This window comes from Pezoporus occidentalis, unplaced genomic scaffold (genome assembly GCF_034315485.1).
Source record: "Pezoporus occidentalis ecotype Australia unplaced genomic scaffold, CSIRO_AGI_Poc_V1 ctg265, whole genome shotgun sequence".
In the NCBI taxonomy this organism is placed as follows: domain Eukaryota; kingdom Metazoa; phylum Chordata; class Aves; order Psittaciformes; family Psittacidae; genus Pezoporus; species Pezoporus occidentalis.
Genome location: NW_026914556.1, coordinates 479,693 through 496,554, shown reverse-complemented (window position 1 = coordinate 496,554; position 16,862 = coordinate 479,693). Strand labels below are relative to the sequence as shown.

The 16,862-nt window shown below is 41.1% G+C and overlaps 1 protein-coding gene across 1 annotated transcript in view; it reads left to right on the top strand.

Annotated features, from left to right (window-relative positions):
• The window catches only part of EIF2AK3 (eukaryotic translation initiation factor 2 alpha kinase 3), a 47,268-nt gene extending 31,395 nt beyond the window's left edge, over positions 1–15,873 (top strand). The window contains exons 8-17 of the mRNA XM_062624320.1: positions 33–155; positions 740–960; positions 1,292–1,404; positions 2,398–2,520; positions 3,721–3,870; positions 5,071–5,839; positions 10,894–11,061; positions 11,578–11,679; positions 13,462–13,524; positions 14,652–15,873. Of these exons, the coding sequence (XP_062480304.1) occupies positions 33–155; positions 740–960; positions 1,292–1,404; positions 2,398–2,520; positions 3,721–3,870; positions 5,071–5,839; positions 10,894–11,061; positions 11,578–11,679; positions 13,462–13,524; positions 14,652–14,828 (2,009 nt within the window). The 3' untranslated portion in view covers positions 14,829–15,873. The remainder of the gene's footprint in view (positions 1–32; positions 156–739; positions 961–1,291; positions 1,405–2,397; positions 2,521–3,720; positions 3,871–5,070; positions 5,840–10,893; positions 11,062–11,577; positions 11,680–13,461; positions 13,525–14,651) is intronic.
• The last annotated feature ends 989 nt before the right edge of the window (positions 15,874–16,862 follow it).

Sequence of the window (16,862 nt, the reverse complement as noted above, 5' to 3'; positions counted from 1 at the left end):
TCAGCTCAGAATACTGTCTTTTTTATGCTTAGATTCTCCTTCCAGGACTCCAGTGTTGGTGGGGTCTGATGAGTTCGACAAGTGTCTCAGCAATGACAAGTATTCTCATGAAGAATACAGTAATGGAGCACTTTCAGTTCTGCAGTATCCATATGGTAGGTGGAAGTTCCAAATGTTGAAGTGTTTCAAATAGCCTAATTTGCCCATTTATTATCTGTGAAATTCAATAAATGGCCATTTGTTTGATCTCAATATGTGTATCTTTTTTATCATTTAATGAGCTAGGAAATTACTGCCTAAACTAGGACAGCAAAATGGTGTGTGTACAATTAGTGCCACACAAAGCACTTCAGAGTGCTGGAAATTGCTGTTACAGAGGTACTGTGTGTACTGCCATTGCCACTGGTGGCTGGTCCAAATGGAAGAAGATTGTGAATTTGATAACAGTCTATAGAGATTCATCCTGGCAATATAAAGTTTTCCATATGGAAGATATTCTGGTTTAAAGCTATGAGTGGTCAGGCCTTCCAAAGTGGTAAACTTTTGGTGTGAGACCGACTTGCCATGGAATCCACAACCTTGATTAACTGAATTTACTATGTGCCATTTAAAGTTATGGGGCACATAGACAAAAATACCCTCCATGTCTATTGAGAAAACCTGTTAATGAGAACACAAAAATGTTTTGTAGTTACCTACAAATAAAAATCTATGCCCTCCTTGTGTCTTTTATCCACAGATAACGGTTATTACTTACCCTACTACAAGAGAGAGAGAAACAAACGTAGCACCCAGATCACTGTTGGGTTTTTTGAGGATACAAATTACAAGAACATTCGTAAAAAAGATCCTGTTCTGCTGCTTCACTGGTGGAAAGAAATTGTTGGCACCATTATCTTTTGCATTGTGGCCACAACTTTTATTGTGCGCAAACTTTTCCATCCCCATCCCTACGGCAGAGTAAGTATTTGTTTCTGAATCCTAAGTACAAAAGGTGTTACTGCAGCCTTTCCTTTCAGTTTTGAGTCTGCAATGAGTAGCAGTAAGTTAATAACTACTGAGATGACAGAACCAAAAGCCTAAATTTATTGTTTAATCTATCCATGAAGGCTGTCAGCTGCTATGTATAATTTGTTTAACTGCTTCAGCAAGCAGATTAGACTGCTTCAGCCATGCCTGATGTCTTTGGAGATATTTACACTGTGACATCTTTAAGAGTACAAACTGGTGTCAAGTACTTAAGGAATTGAATGTGTTTGGTTTTTGTTCTTGTTTTGGCCATCCTTGCTAGCTGCGGAAGGAATCTGAAACACAGTGTCAGACTGATAGTAAATATGAGCCCACTTGTGGAGATGTTCAAGAGAGCAGCTGGAGTGATGTCAAGAACTCTGGATATGTGTCAAGGTGAGCTCAGTTCAACACAACGTGTACAGGGCTTGTATTCTATGTGGAGGGAAGAGTAGGTGTTCACTTGTTCTTTTGTACTCTAGTCCTCCACCTTCTCAGGATGATTGGCAACAGGCATAAAGAACCCTGTCACCCATTATTGATGGGAGATTGCATTTATGATTAGTCTAAGCAATCCCAGGGAGTCTACAGGATACCTGTGATCAGGAATGTTGCTCTCCTATTTCGTACTGATACGTAAAATGGAAGATTGATTCTTGAAGGTTATGACTAATGTTTACTCCCTCTGTTTCTGTGTTTATGGATTAAAGTAGAAAAAGGCAATTGCAGGTGGAAACATGGTGCTCTGCAGAATAAGCAGACTATATTTGGAACACATCTTTGTTCCTGCTGCGAAGGAGTTGGTTAAGACAGAAGGGTGTATAGGGGAATGTTATGATACTCTGGTTAAAATGTGACCATCTCCTGAACATTTGCAACTTACTGCAAGTAAGAGTTGAAGTATAGAAAATGAGGAAGAATGAGAAACGTAATGAGATTTAAGAACAGTAATGTTGCAGAAGGGATGTTTAGAAGACCAGTTGCAGAAATAGGTATTTGGGGTGGGGTTAAAGGCACATCATGACTTAGAAAGTACTTAGCTGACAACACTTTGTTTGGGTATAGAAACTTAGGCTACATACTTGTGATCCATGATCCAGTATGTACCTAATACTCTGAAAAACTTCTTCAGTTTGTCATGTGCATGCGTAAAGGAACTTGCTGATTATGCCTTTATTCAGTGTCTGTCACTACCCAGCATCTTTCTTAAGTAGGTAACCATCTGGTTGCCTCAGTGGGTGAACAGGAAAAAAAGATAAGAAATGCTTCAAGTCGATTAACATGTTTTGCCTGTACAAAAATATTTCACTTAGTCATAAGTTATTTTTCTATCTATACTAATGCATTTTTCTTGTCTATCCTCCCTTCCTCATACCTCCCTTCTCCCAGATATCTAACAGATTTTGAACCAATTCAGTGTCTGGGTCGTGGAGGCTTTGGAGTGGTTTTTGAAGCCAGAAATAAAGTGGATGACTGCAACTATGCTATCAAAAGGATCCGTTTACCTAACAGGTAATGAATGAGTTTGTTGAGATACAGAAGTAATGAATGAATGGTGGGATCCCATCCTACACTGAACCATCTGTTCCCGAACTGATGTCCCAGATATTTTGTTAGGATGAATGACATACTTTTTAAGGGGGGGGCTGGCTTAGTTTTGGCACCAAGAATTTGGCATGTGCAATCACAGCAGAAGGGTGACCTGCCTGGCTAAAATACTTGCGTAGCAGGACACTTGTGAGGATGCTCCGGCTACATGGGAACTCCTTTGATTTTCTTGATGAATAGAGCCTTTGATAACAGGACCAGTTATTTGTAGCACTGTTAATTTGCTTCTCTCCTTCCTCTCCTTACCTTTCCTACTTCACCTTCTCTTTCTTTTCTCTCTCCCTCACCAGCTTTTCTGATTCCATTTGTCCGTTTGTTTTATTTTCCGGTCCCACAACCCCTACCTTTTCTTTCAGTCATAGGTGGTCAAGCCAAGCTGCAGAATTACCCTACACAGAGCTTGCAGCAGTTCCTTTTAGTGGGAGATGGGAGACACTGCTTCTGGATATCTCAAGTTAGAACAGCAACAGGCAGGCCAGTAGAGGGAGGGGGTAAAGCTATCACATCTAGAATGACTACTTTTTTGAATGCATTAAATGAGTGTGACTATTTAAGATTAAAGGTTTTGTTCAGAAATTTAAGGTAGCCTAAATTCTTCTTTTCCAAGCATATGCAAATCCATTAAATAAAACCATCTGACTTCATTTGATCCAGTTTCAGTCTTAAGAAGAGAGATTATTTACCTCAATAAATAGCAGGCTACTTGCTTTCCTGTGCACAGAATGGAGATAGTCTTTATGCAGTCTCCTTATGTTATGCCAAATACAAAAGAAATACTAAGGTATTGCTGTCTGTCTTCTTTTGTGTCAGTGTCTTCTACATCCCTGTAGACTATTGCTGTTTAGTGGTGTTTTTTCTATCCTGTAAACAGCTAAGAGCAAGATGAACCTTTTCTTCTCAGTTTTGCTGCCTGTAATTTGAAAAGGGATGACTAAATACTTAACCATTATGAGCGCACACTGCTCCTCCATGCTTCTAACCTAAAGGAGTTACTCTGGGGAATTTGAGACATAGCTTTGGTTAAGTTCCTTTACAGAAGTTTATGTACTCTTCTGTTGCTTTATGTGACCACATCTCTATTTTTCTCCTCACCCCACATTGTAGGGAACTGGCTCGTGAAAAGGTGATGCGAGAAGTCAAGGCCTTGGCTAAGCTTGAGCACCCAGGTATTGTGCGGTACTTCAATGCGTGGCTGGAAGCTCCACCGGAGAGATGGCAAGAAAAGATGGATGAACAGTGGTTAAAAGATGAAAGGTAATTCATGAGGGTTTTTTAACAACTGAGTTTGAAGTTGTGCATCAACAGAATTGCAGAACTGGTAGATGATCCAGGAAGATGGAAAGACTGTGTAGGAAAGAGATAGTTATTAACTTGTGTTAACCTTTCAATTGAACAAGGTACAAATATTTCACTCTTGTGCATAGTGTTTCTTGATTTATCATAGAACCATAGAATAGTTTGGGTTGGAAAGGGCCTTAAGATCATCAAGTTCCAACCCCCTGCCATGGGCAAGGACGCTTCACACTAGACCGTGTCGTGCAAGGCTCTGTCCAGCCTGACCTTGAGCCAGGGATGGAGCATTTACCACTTCTTTGGGCAACTTGTTCCTGTGCCTCACCACCCTCTTTGGATCTTTTGGTGTCCTCTGTTGTGTTAAGGTCCTTCTTTCAGCTTAGGAAGCATCTTGCTCCTAATTTAAATTCTGTCATTGAATCTTTGGGTGGTTGGAAGGTTGGAGCATTGCTACTGTGGCTCAGTTTTAAACTTCGGCATCTCTGTCCTCTTTGTTCCTTTGCACTGCTTTCTTCCTTTTTGTTGGCTTGGTTTAGATGGATCTGATTCAGTACTCCAGTGCTGCAATGAATTTATTTTAGCAGAAATAGGAGGGATAATCAGAGTGACTATTTCTAAAGCTTGGTAGGAGTAGGTTAAAAATGGAAAACTGGATAGAAGAGTTGGAGGATGTTAAAAGAAAGGAAAAAGTGGGTGTATTTTAGCTGTTAAAGAATAAGGCCTAATACAAATAATAGTGGTCTCATAATAACATCTTTACATGCCTAATGATTTTAGAATGCAGTGACCTTTATATTTCAGGCATCAAATTAACATTTTGCAGCTGTAATTCTGCCAAGGCACTTTAAATAGTCATTGCAATGCATGTTCTATAGGACTGATTTTTTTCCAGCTGAAGAAAAGCCTGATTGCACATTGGGAATCCAGGCAGCAGAGCTTGGCAGATCTTCCTTTATCAACACTCAATGAGAAAGCATTATTCTTCTAAGAAAAATGCATGCTAAATCCTGGTTATTAGAGATTCCCACCCTTGGGAGTCATTTACCATTAGTGTATGACACAGTTCTCAGAGGTAGCAGTTGTTAAAACCTGGGCTTCTGAACATGCATCTTTAGTGGAATGAAGTTCTGTAGTATTGACCTCTTGATTTTGTTCTTCCAGCACTGACTGGCCGCTCAGTTCTCCCAGTCCAATGGATGTCCCATCATTTAAGATCAGAACAGAGCCATTTTCTACAAAGGAGCACGTTGAAGTTATAGCCACTTCATGGGAGAGGGTAGGTTCTGTGGGAATACCCTGTGGTCAGTTTGATTCATCTGGAAGCCAGTTTTCTCCTCTGGAATTTTCTGAGACAGACAACAGGGACTTACACCGGTCAGAAGATCCACTCTTGAACCTTCAGGACAGTGTCCTTACTGGCTGTGATGTAGAAGACAGCACTATCAACAATAACGAGCTGTGTGACTCCTTGGAAACATGTTCCTCAGCTGTTCCTGTTGTACACCTGAAGGAGGGGACCTCCTCTTCTATCGTGTTTGAGGATTCTGGTTGTGGAAACGCTTCTAGTAAGGAAGATAAAGTCGGTGTTTCACACAGTGAGAGTCTTTCTGAGGAGAAGGCCAAAAGTACAGAGGAATCTGATAACAAGAAATCTGCTTCAGGAAGTCCCCTCTCTGTTTCTCCACCAAGGCCAACAAGTTTAAGCCTGGACCTTTCTAAAAATATTGCAGAAAAAGTCAAACCCACCTCTCCAAAGGTGTATCTTTACATCCAGATGCAGCTGTGCCGGAAAGAGAACCTTAAAGACTGGATGAGCAGAAGGTGCATGATAGAGGAGAGGGAAAGGACAGAGTGTCTGCAGATATTTCTGCAGATAGCTGAAGCGGTTGACTTTCTGCATAGCAAAGGATTAATGCACAGGGATCTCAAGGTTTGTATTCATAGGTTACTGTAGGAAATGGGTTGGGTTTTACTTTATTTATTGGCCTGATCATCACTGAATGTTTGAACTTCCCAAATTCTGCTTGTCACTGGTTATCTCACTGCCTGTGTCCTATAGGCAAACATTCTCAGGTTTACTACAATGAGATTGTCTTTGGAGCCGTCATTGAATTATCTGTGCCTAGAGTATCATACTAAGGTCCCTAGTGCTTTAAAATTCCCCAAAGCACATGGATTGATTCAAATGGCATCACAGGGTAGCTGTCTCTCCACTGCGTTACAGACCTGAGCATCACCAGTTCCAAGTTTGACTGCTCCTGATACAGCCATGCCAGGCTGCTCAGCTCAGTGTTGAGGTCTGCTTTAAATTGAGAGATCATGAGGCTGTGGATACAGGTAACATGATTTTGGGGTGTGGGAGTAACATGGCACTGAAGACAAATCCTGCTAAGGTAGTTAACTCTTAGCAGTGACCTCAGCTTGAGTGTTACAAAGGCTGAGTTAACATCTGTACCATAATGTGGAGGTGCAGCGCTCCAGGAAATAAGCATTAATCATTCCTTATTGCAATTAAAGTCTTTCTTACAGCAAGACTTCTTGTACCTGGCACACATCGGTTGCATTTGGTTTATGGCACTTTTAATTCAGGTTCTTTATGCAGGATTGTTCATTGCTAAGCTCTGTGGCAAAGAAAACTATTTTGGATCCTGTTTGACCATTTCAAGTAGAGCAGATTCTTGGCAGCGTTGAGTGCAGTTGGATTTGATGATCTTTAAAGGTCTTTTTCAACCTAAATGATTCTATGATTCTAATTCTGGTATTTTCCATCTTCTTTCTATAGCAATATTGCCAAAGAGCAGCATGTTAGAGAAAGTAATAAAGTATTACTGCTGTAGGATCGAAATGTAAACTGTCTTAGGGTTGAATTCTGAGTCAATGCCAACTATCACAGTGTGGGTTTCTGAAGGATTCATAATCTTCTTAATGTCTGATAACATCCAGACAGTTAAGACTGGGAAAGCTGTTTTTTTTACCTCTGGCATTTAACATAACCGAAGTCAGGAGTAACGTTGTACCTTTCCTTTCATTTTGCTTCTGATCTTGTGTTAGTGCCTAATCTTGCTGAACTTCTAGCACTGGAAGCATCAGTATGTGTTACCAAATGCCACAATTCAATTGAAGAGCGCAGCTAAAGTTAGTCTTAGCTCTAAGAAATGGATTGCTTTTCCCAAATGGGGGAGAGGTAGTTCCTGTTTCTCCTTCCTACTTTGAGGAGGAATTAGTACCTCCCTCCGTGGAGTTAATACTGAAGTTATTATAACTGCTGTTGATGCTTCTCAGATGTTAATCATTTGGTATTGGTAGAGATGAAAGATAATGCCATCTTAGATGTGAGATCACTGAAAGGATACTTCAAAGTTAAAACAACTCACTAACCCATCCAAGTATTTCCTTCTTCATCAGCATTAAGCAATTCCCTGGAAGCAATTATCTGTCAAGTCTTCAGTGCTTAAGAAACTGACCAGAAAAGTAATTAAATCCTCATACTAACATGTTGCTGGGCATGTTCATAAATAACCTTTCTTAACAATACTGTCAGTTGTGACTCTGGAGTCTTCCCTCCGATCACTGTTCAGTAACGCTTACGTAGATCTTCACTTAAAACAATCAGCGCTTGTCTAGCTTTTTGGTGGAACAGCTTAAAAGTTCAATGCTGGCATCAATTTGAACAAGAGAGTTTATTTTGCTTACTTGGTATAACCAGCTCTGAAATGCTCTCCCTGAATGAACAACTTCCTGCTTCAGAAAGCTTGCCATACATGTATAGGTGTTATTCTTGGGTCCCAAGTGTCCATTGTGTATTAATTTGGTCAAACCAACAGTATATTTAGGGGTTTTCTATAGTTTTCAGAAGCCCCTTGGAACAGATCTCACCTAATTTTGTAATATGCTGAAGAGATTGGTCATCCATCCAATCCAGCACTAACAGGCAGACAACCTGCAAAGCTGTTTTGTCTTTGCTAGAGGCAGAGCTGGCTGATAGCAGAGGTCTCATCTTGCTCCCATTGGCATGAACAAAGCCTGATTGGTCTATGTGAAAATAAATTATATGCATGCATATAAAAAGCTTTAAGAATATCTTTTAAATATTGAAATGAACAGTGCACATTGAGATGCATTAATTGGGCTCCTGCTCAGCAGAGGTACCATAAGAGCAAGGGGGCAGGAGTTTAGGCAAGTGAATAGGTCACAGTTCAGGTTCTTTTGAAGTACAGAAACAGAAGTCTTGTCTGTCAAGTGAATCAAGAATAAGCTCTTGGTCATGCTTGACAGCTCAAAAGAAACTGTGAGGTTCAGAGAGCTGCAAGAACTGTCTTAGATGTATTTTGCAGTATTAGTTGAATTAAATAGTGGTGTTCCAAATGAATGAGTAACTTACTCGTGTCTGTGGAAAAATGGGAATTGTTATTCTGACTGAAGAATCAGGAGAGAGCTAACTTTATGCAGATAACTAAACTGGAGGGTAGTTGTATTCTCTTGATTTAAATCAGAATTGCATGCACATGCATTAGACTTCCTTTTTCCCAATGTGATCTTATTTTTGCTGGTACTTTGCAAGAGCAGAAAACCTAAATCTCTCCTGTTTAAATTTGAAGAAGTTCTTCCCTGTGAGGGTGCTGAGGCGCTGGCACAGGGTGCCCAGAGAAGCTGTGGCTGCCCCATCCCTGGCAGTGTTCAAGGCCAGGTTGGATGGGGCTTGGAGCAAGCTGCTCTAATGGAAGGTGTCCCTTCCCTTGGCAGGGTTTAGAACTGGGTGAGCTTTAAGGTCCCTTCCAACACAAACCATTCTGTGATGATTCTATAATCCACTCAAGTTGTACAAACTATATGCCAGCCTATTCAGGGTCTGTTTTCAGGCCAGAAAAGCCTGAGAATTAAACTTTCCTGTTAAAGAGTTTCACTGTGTGAAGCAAGACAGATCTTGTTGACTCCTGATGTGTTTGTTGGAGGAGGCGGCGAATGGAGATCAAGGCAATGGGATACAAATCCCTAATGGAGACGTTTGTGCCTTGAGCATTAACATTCTGATATAAAGATTTTTAACAACGTGGGTGTGCAGTCAGAGGGTGGGTACTGTATAAATGCTTCAGAGACATCCCAGAGATGCCATGGATTCACAGGGTAGTAGCTTTTGCGCACTGAGCTGTGACTCTGAAGGGCATGATATTCGTTACAGGAAACTACAGCAGGAGATAAGACCTGGCTCAGAAGGCAGTTTGAGAGGCAGGATGTGGGCAGTGTGGAACTAACAAGTTTTATCTGATTATTTCTGTAGTGCTTATCTCAGAGCTGGCCGTTGCTTGAAAAGAAAACCCACCAAGAAGCCTTTTTTCTGCCTTTCTCTCTTGCACAGTGTGCGTTCGTCTTTAACCAAGGAAGTCAGGTGGACTTTGAAATAGGTCAGCTTTGTAGTCCTTTAATCTTGTGGAAAAATATTGCCCTCTATCTGTCTGCCTCCTCCTGTTCCAGGGTTTATGTCAACAAAGCATGGACCATGTTCACCAAGCGTCAAAGGTCCAGGAGCCCTGAGAGGAACGTGCTCAGCACCACCTGCCTCTTTACCACACCTCAGCCCTTCACCTATACATAGAATAATAGAATAGTTTGGGTTGGAAAGCACCTTAAAATCATCCAGTTCCAACCCCCTGCCATGGGCAGGGACATCTCACTAAACCATGTTACCAAAGGCTCTGTGCAGCCTGGCCTTGACCACCGCCAGGGATGGAGCATTCACAACTTCCTTGGGCAACCCATTCCAGTGCCTCACCACCCTCACAGTAAAGAACTTCTTCCTTATATCTAACCTAAACTTCCCCTGTTTAAGTTTAAACCCATCACCCCTTGTCCTATCACTACAGTCCCTAATGAAGAGTCCCTCCCCAGCATCCGTATAGGCCCCCTTCAGATACTGGAAGGCTGCTATGAGGTCTCCATGCAGCCTTCTTTTCTTCAGGCTGAACAGCCCCAACTTTCTCAGCCTGTCTTCATACAGGAGGTGCTCCAGTCCCCTGATCATCCTCATGGCCTCCTCTGGACTTGTTCCAGCAGCTCCTTGTCCTTCTTGTGTTGCGGACGCCAGAACTGCAATAATCCTGCCGCTTCTTCCTGCAGGATCAGTCTGTTCTCCCAGAACTTTGTGTGCCTGGCTTTATTTGTAACTGAGGTGGAGCAGTCATGTCTCAAAGCAATAGTCATTCATTTGGTGTGTGCTGTTTTATCAGCCAGGATGCAAATCTCTTGAAAAACCATCTCTGATACACACCATTAGCAAGGGGGCATCTCAGTTCCAGGCTGTCTTATCAGTAGCTTAAGCCAAAGGTAGTGGTACCTGGCAAAAAAGCTGGTACCACCAGCCACATCATCACTGTTACGCCACATCGTCACTGTTGCTGCTGTTACAAATTGCACAGTTCTTGAGCTTCCATCAAAAATAAACTTGTAATGGTTATGCAAGCAGATATTCCCACAGTTACACTGCATGGCACCAACTGACAAGCAGACCTTGTTCCCAGATTTCCACTGTATCTACAACTTAATGTTAAGATGACATGCTGTGTGCTGCCAAACAAGTTTAGCACTCAGAGACTACAATAAAAAAGACTTGGAGTTAGAACCCCAGCATCTGGTGTGAATTTGCCATGTGATGGAGAGTTGGATAACTTATCTGTGCTGTTCCCAACAGCTGTTGACTTCTGTGTATGTTACTCAGCAGACCCATGTAGTGCCAGTAAACCTCTATGGGATGACAAGAAATGAGCAGTCTGAGTTTTGGGAAGGGAGACTGTTTAATGCAGGAGTAATTCCTTTCTTGTGAATAGCTAAGATTATCAGTTGGTGCTGCTCACCTGATGTTTAATGAGTGGTTTTAGCCTTGGCAGCATGATTTATCTGAATTAGAACAAAGTGCTGTATCTTCTGAAAAACTGAGACTTGTTTAATACTTACTTTTTCTTTTCTCCTTTTACCTGTTTGGTTTTGTAGCCTTCCAATATATTTTTCACAATGGATGACATAGTAAAGGTTGGGGATTTTGGACTGGTAACTGCTATGGACCAAGATGAGGAGGAAGAATCGGTACTCACCCCAATGCCAGCTTATGCCAGGCACACAGGACAAGTAGGGACCAAACTCTACATGAGCCCAGAACAGGTTTGTACTCTGTGCTCTAAAGTTGTATCTGGCAGTGCCTGGAAGTCACCTGAATTCCTGGGAGCTCAAAAGATCAGGAATTCCTTCCAGTAAATTGTTGCAATCAAGTTAATTAAATTCTTCGTCATCAAAGTAGAGTTTTGAACTAAATTGAATTCCAAAATTAATATTTTAATGTATGCATTTATTATAGGGGAAAAAAGTGAGTAATGATTTGTACTTGGACGCTTTCAGTTACCTTGTTTTCCATGTACTAGATAACTGTGTAACACTGAATTTAATTGAGCAAGGACACGCTATTGTGCAAGATAAGTGGGAACCTCTTGCTTTGCATTTGGGTCTGTAAAGAGGAGCTGGTGATCGGGACCTTCCTTACTCATGTGCCTGTCCTCTAGTTTTCAGCTCTGCATAGGGCTAATCACTTCCATATGTTAACTTGAAAGGTGTTGTTTGTGTTGTACATAATCACATACAGTGAGTGGCTTGACTGACCTAACCCTCATTTTGAATTTCCAGATCTGTGGGAACACCTATTCACACAAGGTGGATATCTTTTCTTTGGGACTGATTCTCTTTGAGCTGCTTTACCCTTTCAGCACACAGATGGAGAGGGTCAGGGTATGTATATTTGTTTAAAGCTGCTATTTGCTTAGTGAAACAGTTGCAAGAGGTTCTTTTCACTTTTGACAAGTCTTGCAATCAGGAGCACAACTTCTTTGTCAGCCTTGTACAGACCTGAATCACTGAAAATAAATTGCAGTCTTCCTAATGTGTGCAGTTGAATTGAGGCCTTAATTTCTTTACAAAGCTCTTCTGTTGTCAAGCCAAGTAAGAGGAACTATTGAACTAGGATAGCCAAGAACTCAAGCAACAAATATAGCTTGTGACTTTAAGCCTACGAGCTTGATTTACATTCAAGAATTGGAACCATGCTGTGCATTTTTATTTCTTCCTTCATTTGCATCTGCAGTGCTTTTCCACTCAGAGCATTTAGTGAAAAACTGCTGTTCCTTTTCCTATAGTGAGTCTTAGCTGTGAGTCTCGCCCAGCTTCAAGCACAATCTTCCCATTAACTGGTTACCTTCATTGCATGAAACGTGAATTTGGGAAGTTTGATGGTGCATTACAACTCTTGCTTGCTGTTAAAATGGATGCGAGATCCATCTTGCTCAGGAACAAGTTCACAGAGAACAGGGGCTGCAGCCTCTTGTATGTGATGACCAGTGGCCTATGCAAGAAAGAGAGAATCGTTATAACTTGTATTTAGAATTTATATGTGCCTGGGAGGGGGGTAAATTCTCATGTGAAGATGGATTGCTTTCAGCAGAGATGTAACAAGCAACTTGAACCACACCATGAAAGCAGCCTGACCAAATACTTCACCTACACTGGCATTGCATTCTTTTGCTTAAAATGCTCTGGGGTTTTATGGTACAAAAGAGTCTAGTCTATTCAAGGAATGGCAGTGCTGAATTTGAGCCCCTTGCACTGAAACCAATTTCAATGTCCTTAAAATCAGTTTTACTGGAACCCGTACCCCATAAAGAGCTATCCTCAATAGGCCAGGTTGACGGTGCTTGGAGCAGCCTGCTCTAGTGCAAGGTGTCCCTGCCCACGGCAGGGGTTGGAACTGGAAAAGCTTTAAGGTCCCTTCAACCCAAACCATTCTATGATGAAAACACGCTTAAGTGAGTAAGGTAGCCTGGTGCAACTAATGGTGTGGCAGAACGTGGGAAAAATACTGTCACTAGGTGGAGCTGATGTGCTGGTTATGAAAGAAACACAGAAGGAGACCAGCTGCCTTGCAAAGGACACAGAAATACAACGTGATCTGCGTTCAAAACTGCTCATAAATCAACTCGTTAGTCCATAAGAGTTAAAGACTAGTGCTTATGTTGTTGAGACAGATCTGGTCAGTTCATGTGCCTTCATACTGGTGTAGATGATCTTAGGGATTATGGGTGGTGCACAGATTCGTTGAGCCCAAGTGAGAAAGGACAAGTTTGTGTATCTGATTTAAAACTGCAGAGATCAGAATTCTTGTAACACTATTTCTAATGCAGGCTGCATACCCAAGGAAGCAGAAACTTGCCTATTTTAAGCATGTTTTGATTTTTAACCACTGCAGCAAGCCTTTAAACCAGGCCAGGCTGGACAAGGCTTGGAGAGACCTGGTCTAGTGGAAGGTGTCTCTGCCCATGACAGGGGGTTGGAACTGGGTGAGCTTTAAGGTCCCTTCCAACACAAACCAGTCTGTGATGCTGTATCATTTAAACAAGTCTTTTCTTCCATCAGGCTGATTTGTTTGAATAGTCTACATATCTTTTAAAAATTATAGAGTAATAGTAGTGGAGAATGGTATTTTGGAAAAGTTACATGTTTTTCTTAATATTCTTGCAGACCTTAAGTGATGTTAGAAATTTGAATTTCCCACCATTGTTCATTCAGAAATATGCACAAGAGGTAAGTGCATCTGATGCTGTTAATGGTAGCTTTTTCTTTAATAAGTGTTGCTTTCTTCTTTGCTTTTCAATTGCTTTGTAGGTAAAAAAGGAGGGGGAAAAAAGAGCTTTCATGTTATTAAGATTCCTCTCTCTATCCCTGTACTTTTCTCCTTTTCGAAGCTATAACATTATACAATAATGTGGATGATGATATTTCTGTCACACAATTTACCTCCAGTAACTATACCTGACTTCCCTTTGTCATTCATTTCACATACATCCTGACATGGTTTCTTGCAACAAGTCCACATTCACACAAAGTGCTGAGTTCCAGACAGATAAAGGGGAGACTATAGGTAGCACCATGGCTGTGTGAGATCTCACTACAGGAACTCATATCTCAAGTAGGAAATCATATGAGCAAATTGTGCTGTATTCTCATTAGTGGGATTATTAAAGTGATGCGGTTGTGCACAAAGAGGAGGTGATGTACAAAACCTCTCCAATAAGAAGCTGAGATGCTTTCAGGGTTCATGGTAGCTTCAGACCAGCAGCTAAATGAGACTAGCCTTTCTTGGTTTATAGCTGTAGGCTGCCTAGGGGAATGTGATGAGTAGGACACTGATTCTAGTTAAATCGGAGAGAAATATTCAAACTACCTGTATATTTAAAGGAATACCTCTAATTCACTGTGAAGAATTCCTGCCTGCCTTAAAACATGGTGGTTTAAACTTGAAGGTATCCCTGCTTGTGGCAGAGAGATTGGAACTAGATCATTTTTAAGGGCTCTTCCAACCCAAACCATTGTGTGATTCTATGAAGCAAACAATTACTCACAAATGATATTACATATGTTTTAAATGGTTTTTTGATTGCAAATAATGGAAAGGTTTTATAACTATTGAATCTTAGGTCAGATTTGATTTGCCAAATTGATTGTTGTCCTTGATGATAAAGACAGTTTAACAGATGCCCAGTGGTCTGTTTTCATCTATTTAATGCACTTCTAGCTACTGTGCCAAAGCACTAATACCCAAATTACTCAGATAGCAACTGGGAACATCATCTTCTTGTTCATACAGAACATTAAATAAGAAAGAATGTTTGAATTGGTGCATGTAACACTTACGCTGCGTTTTCTTTTAGTACACCATGGTGAAGGACATGCTCTCTCCAAGTCCCACTGAAAGACCAGAGGCTGCAGCAATCATAGAAAACCCTGTATTTGAAGACTTGGAACTCCCACCAAAACCAGTGCTTAGGCAGAGGTCACGGACAATGAGTTTATCAGGAAACAAACATTCCAGACAACCAAGCAAATAACTATCCTCAGGATCGCTTCTTCCATGCAGCAGGTTTTCCAGGGATTGTTCAGCAGAAGGATCCTATGATGCAGAATGTGTATCTTTGGAAATAGTTTACTTCAACTTTTGGGTTTTGCCATGTTTAACGTATAAGACGTGTTGGACACATTTATGGTTTCCTTTGACAAGCCAACGAGAACCAGTAACCACGCTTTTCACATTCCATTCTTCTTACCTTAACTGTCCTAGGTGGATGGGTCCAGCTACTGTGCTTGCCAATGGTGTGCTCCATTATCCTTTTTTGGGAGTTTACTGGGGGTTGTTTTTTGAAGCTTGTATATATCAGCTTGCTGGGTAAGTGAGAGATCTGTAACATGTAAATAGAATGAAAATCCTGTATTTTTATAGAGCAAATTACAGTCTCTAAGCCTAGTGAGTATCTCTCCGGATCACTTGCTCTTTGGTGAAATGAAGAGGATTTTGAAATGAACTATGACTCCACTCTTTGTTCCTGGTGGCTAAACTGGGAAGCTGCACTATTTTTAAAGCAAAAAAAAGTACCACAGTTGTACATACTGTCACTCTCCATAGCCAGTCATTAGAAGAAATCATTTCATAGTTCTGCACTATAGTAGAACTTAGGGAATGCATTTTATACAGATAAACCTGTAGAGAAGGAAAAGGAGCTTTTTTTGCCATTCAAAAAAGGAGGTTTTTTAGGCAGTGGTTGAAAGAGCCATAGTAAAACTGATGTATGAAAATGTTGTGATTCTGCAGACTTAAGCCTAATGAAGTCATACGTGTCGTATGTAACCTTGTAGATTTTGTACTTTTTAAGGAATCAACTGGTAGGCTATTTGTGTAACCTGCTGATTTAACTGCCTAATGCCATGCTTTTTATTTCTCCCTGTAAATATGGTAATTTTTATTTATAAAATCCAGAATCAATCCATTTGGGTTGGTGGTGTACAGAACGCACTCGCTGCAGTTGTTGAGTGCATTTAATTATTGTGACTTCTTTCAAGTCTAAATGATTTAATAAAGTTTTTTATTTATAAAGGAAACCACTTTAGTACTCGCTTCTGTTCAGAGCCAGCTCTGTGCAGGCTGCAGATGGCAGCCAAGTGTAGCTGGAACACAAGGAAGGGAACTGCATCTCTCTTAACTTGCTTTGCTTTCCTGTCTCCTACTTGCCACAGTGCACGTGATGCTGCAAAGATGAATATGCTGCTTGGAAGTGAGATACTGCCTGAAGAAAGAAGAGAACTGATTTCTCTAAACTGAGTGGATTACAGAGCTCTCAGCTGTTAACAGAGGGATTGTGGTGATAGGACAAGAGGTAATAGGTTCAAACTGAAACAGGAGAAGTTCAGGTTAGATATAAGGAAGTTCTTTACTGTGAGGGTGGTGAGGCACTGGCACAGGTTGCCCGAAGAAGTGGTGAATGCTCCATCCCTGGCAGTGTTCAAGGCCAGGTTCAACAGAGCCTTGGGTGACATGGTCTAGTGTGTGGTGTTTCTGCCCATGGCAGGGGGTTGGAACTGGATGATCTTAAGATGCTTTCCAACCCAAACCATTCTGTGATTCTATGATAAGAAGGGATAGTTCTTGCACTGTTAGAACTGGTTTTCTATCAATGCATTTTCCTGTTTTACAGGCTTAAATCTCTTAAAGTTGTAGTCTCTGAATTCAGTTTCTTAAGTAGATGTTGGATTCAAGGGATCACTGCTGTGGTGTGACGCTATGACTAGCAATTAAATCAGCTGATACTCTGCAGCTTTATGATATGGCAGAAGTGGATTACAAAGGCTCTTGGATCTAGATACTGACTTGTCCAGTTGAAGCCAGAATGCTGCAGTATTTGATCAAAAACAGAACTTTATGGAGTTTAGCTGGGTTAAAACAGAAGGCAGTTTTAAGTGTGTCTTCCTCCTTTGAATTTCCTTGTTAGCATCAGCTATAAATGCACAGTTAAATGCCAATGTTTGAAACCTCTGAAGCTTCTCTGCCAGTTCACTGATTACAGATGGAGCACAGGAAATGAAGAATGTGG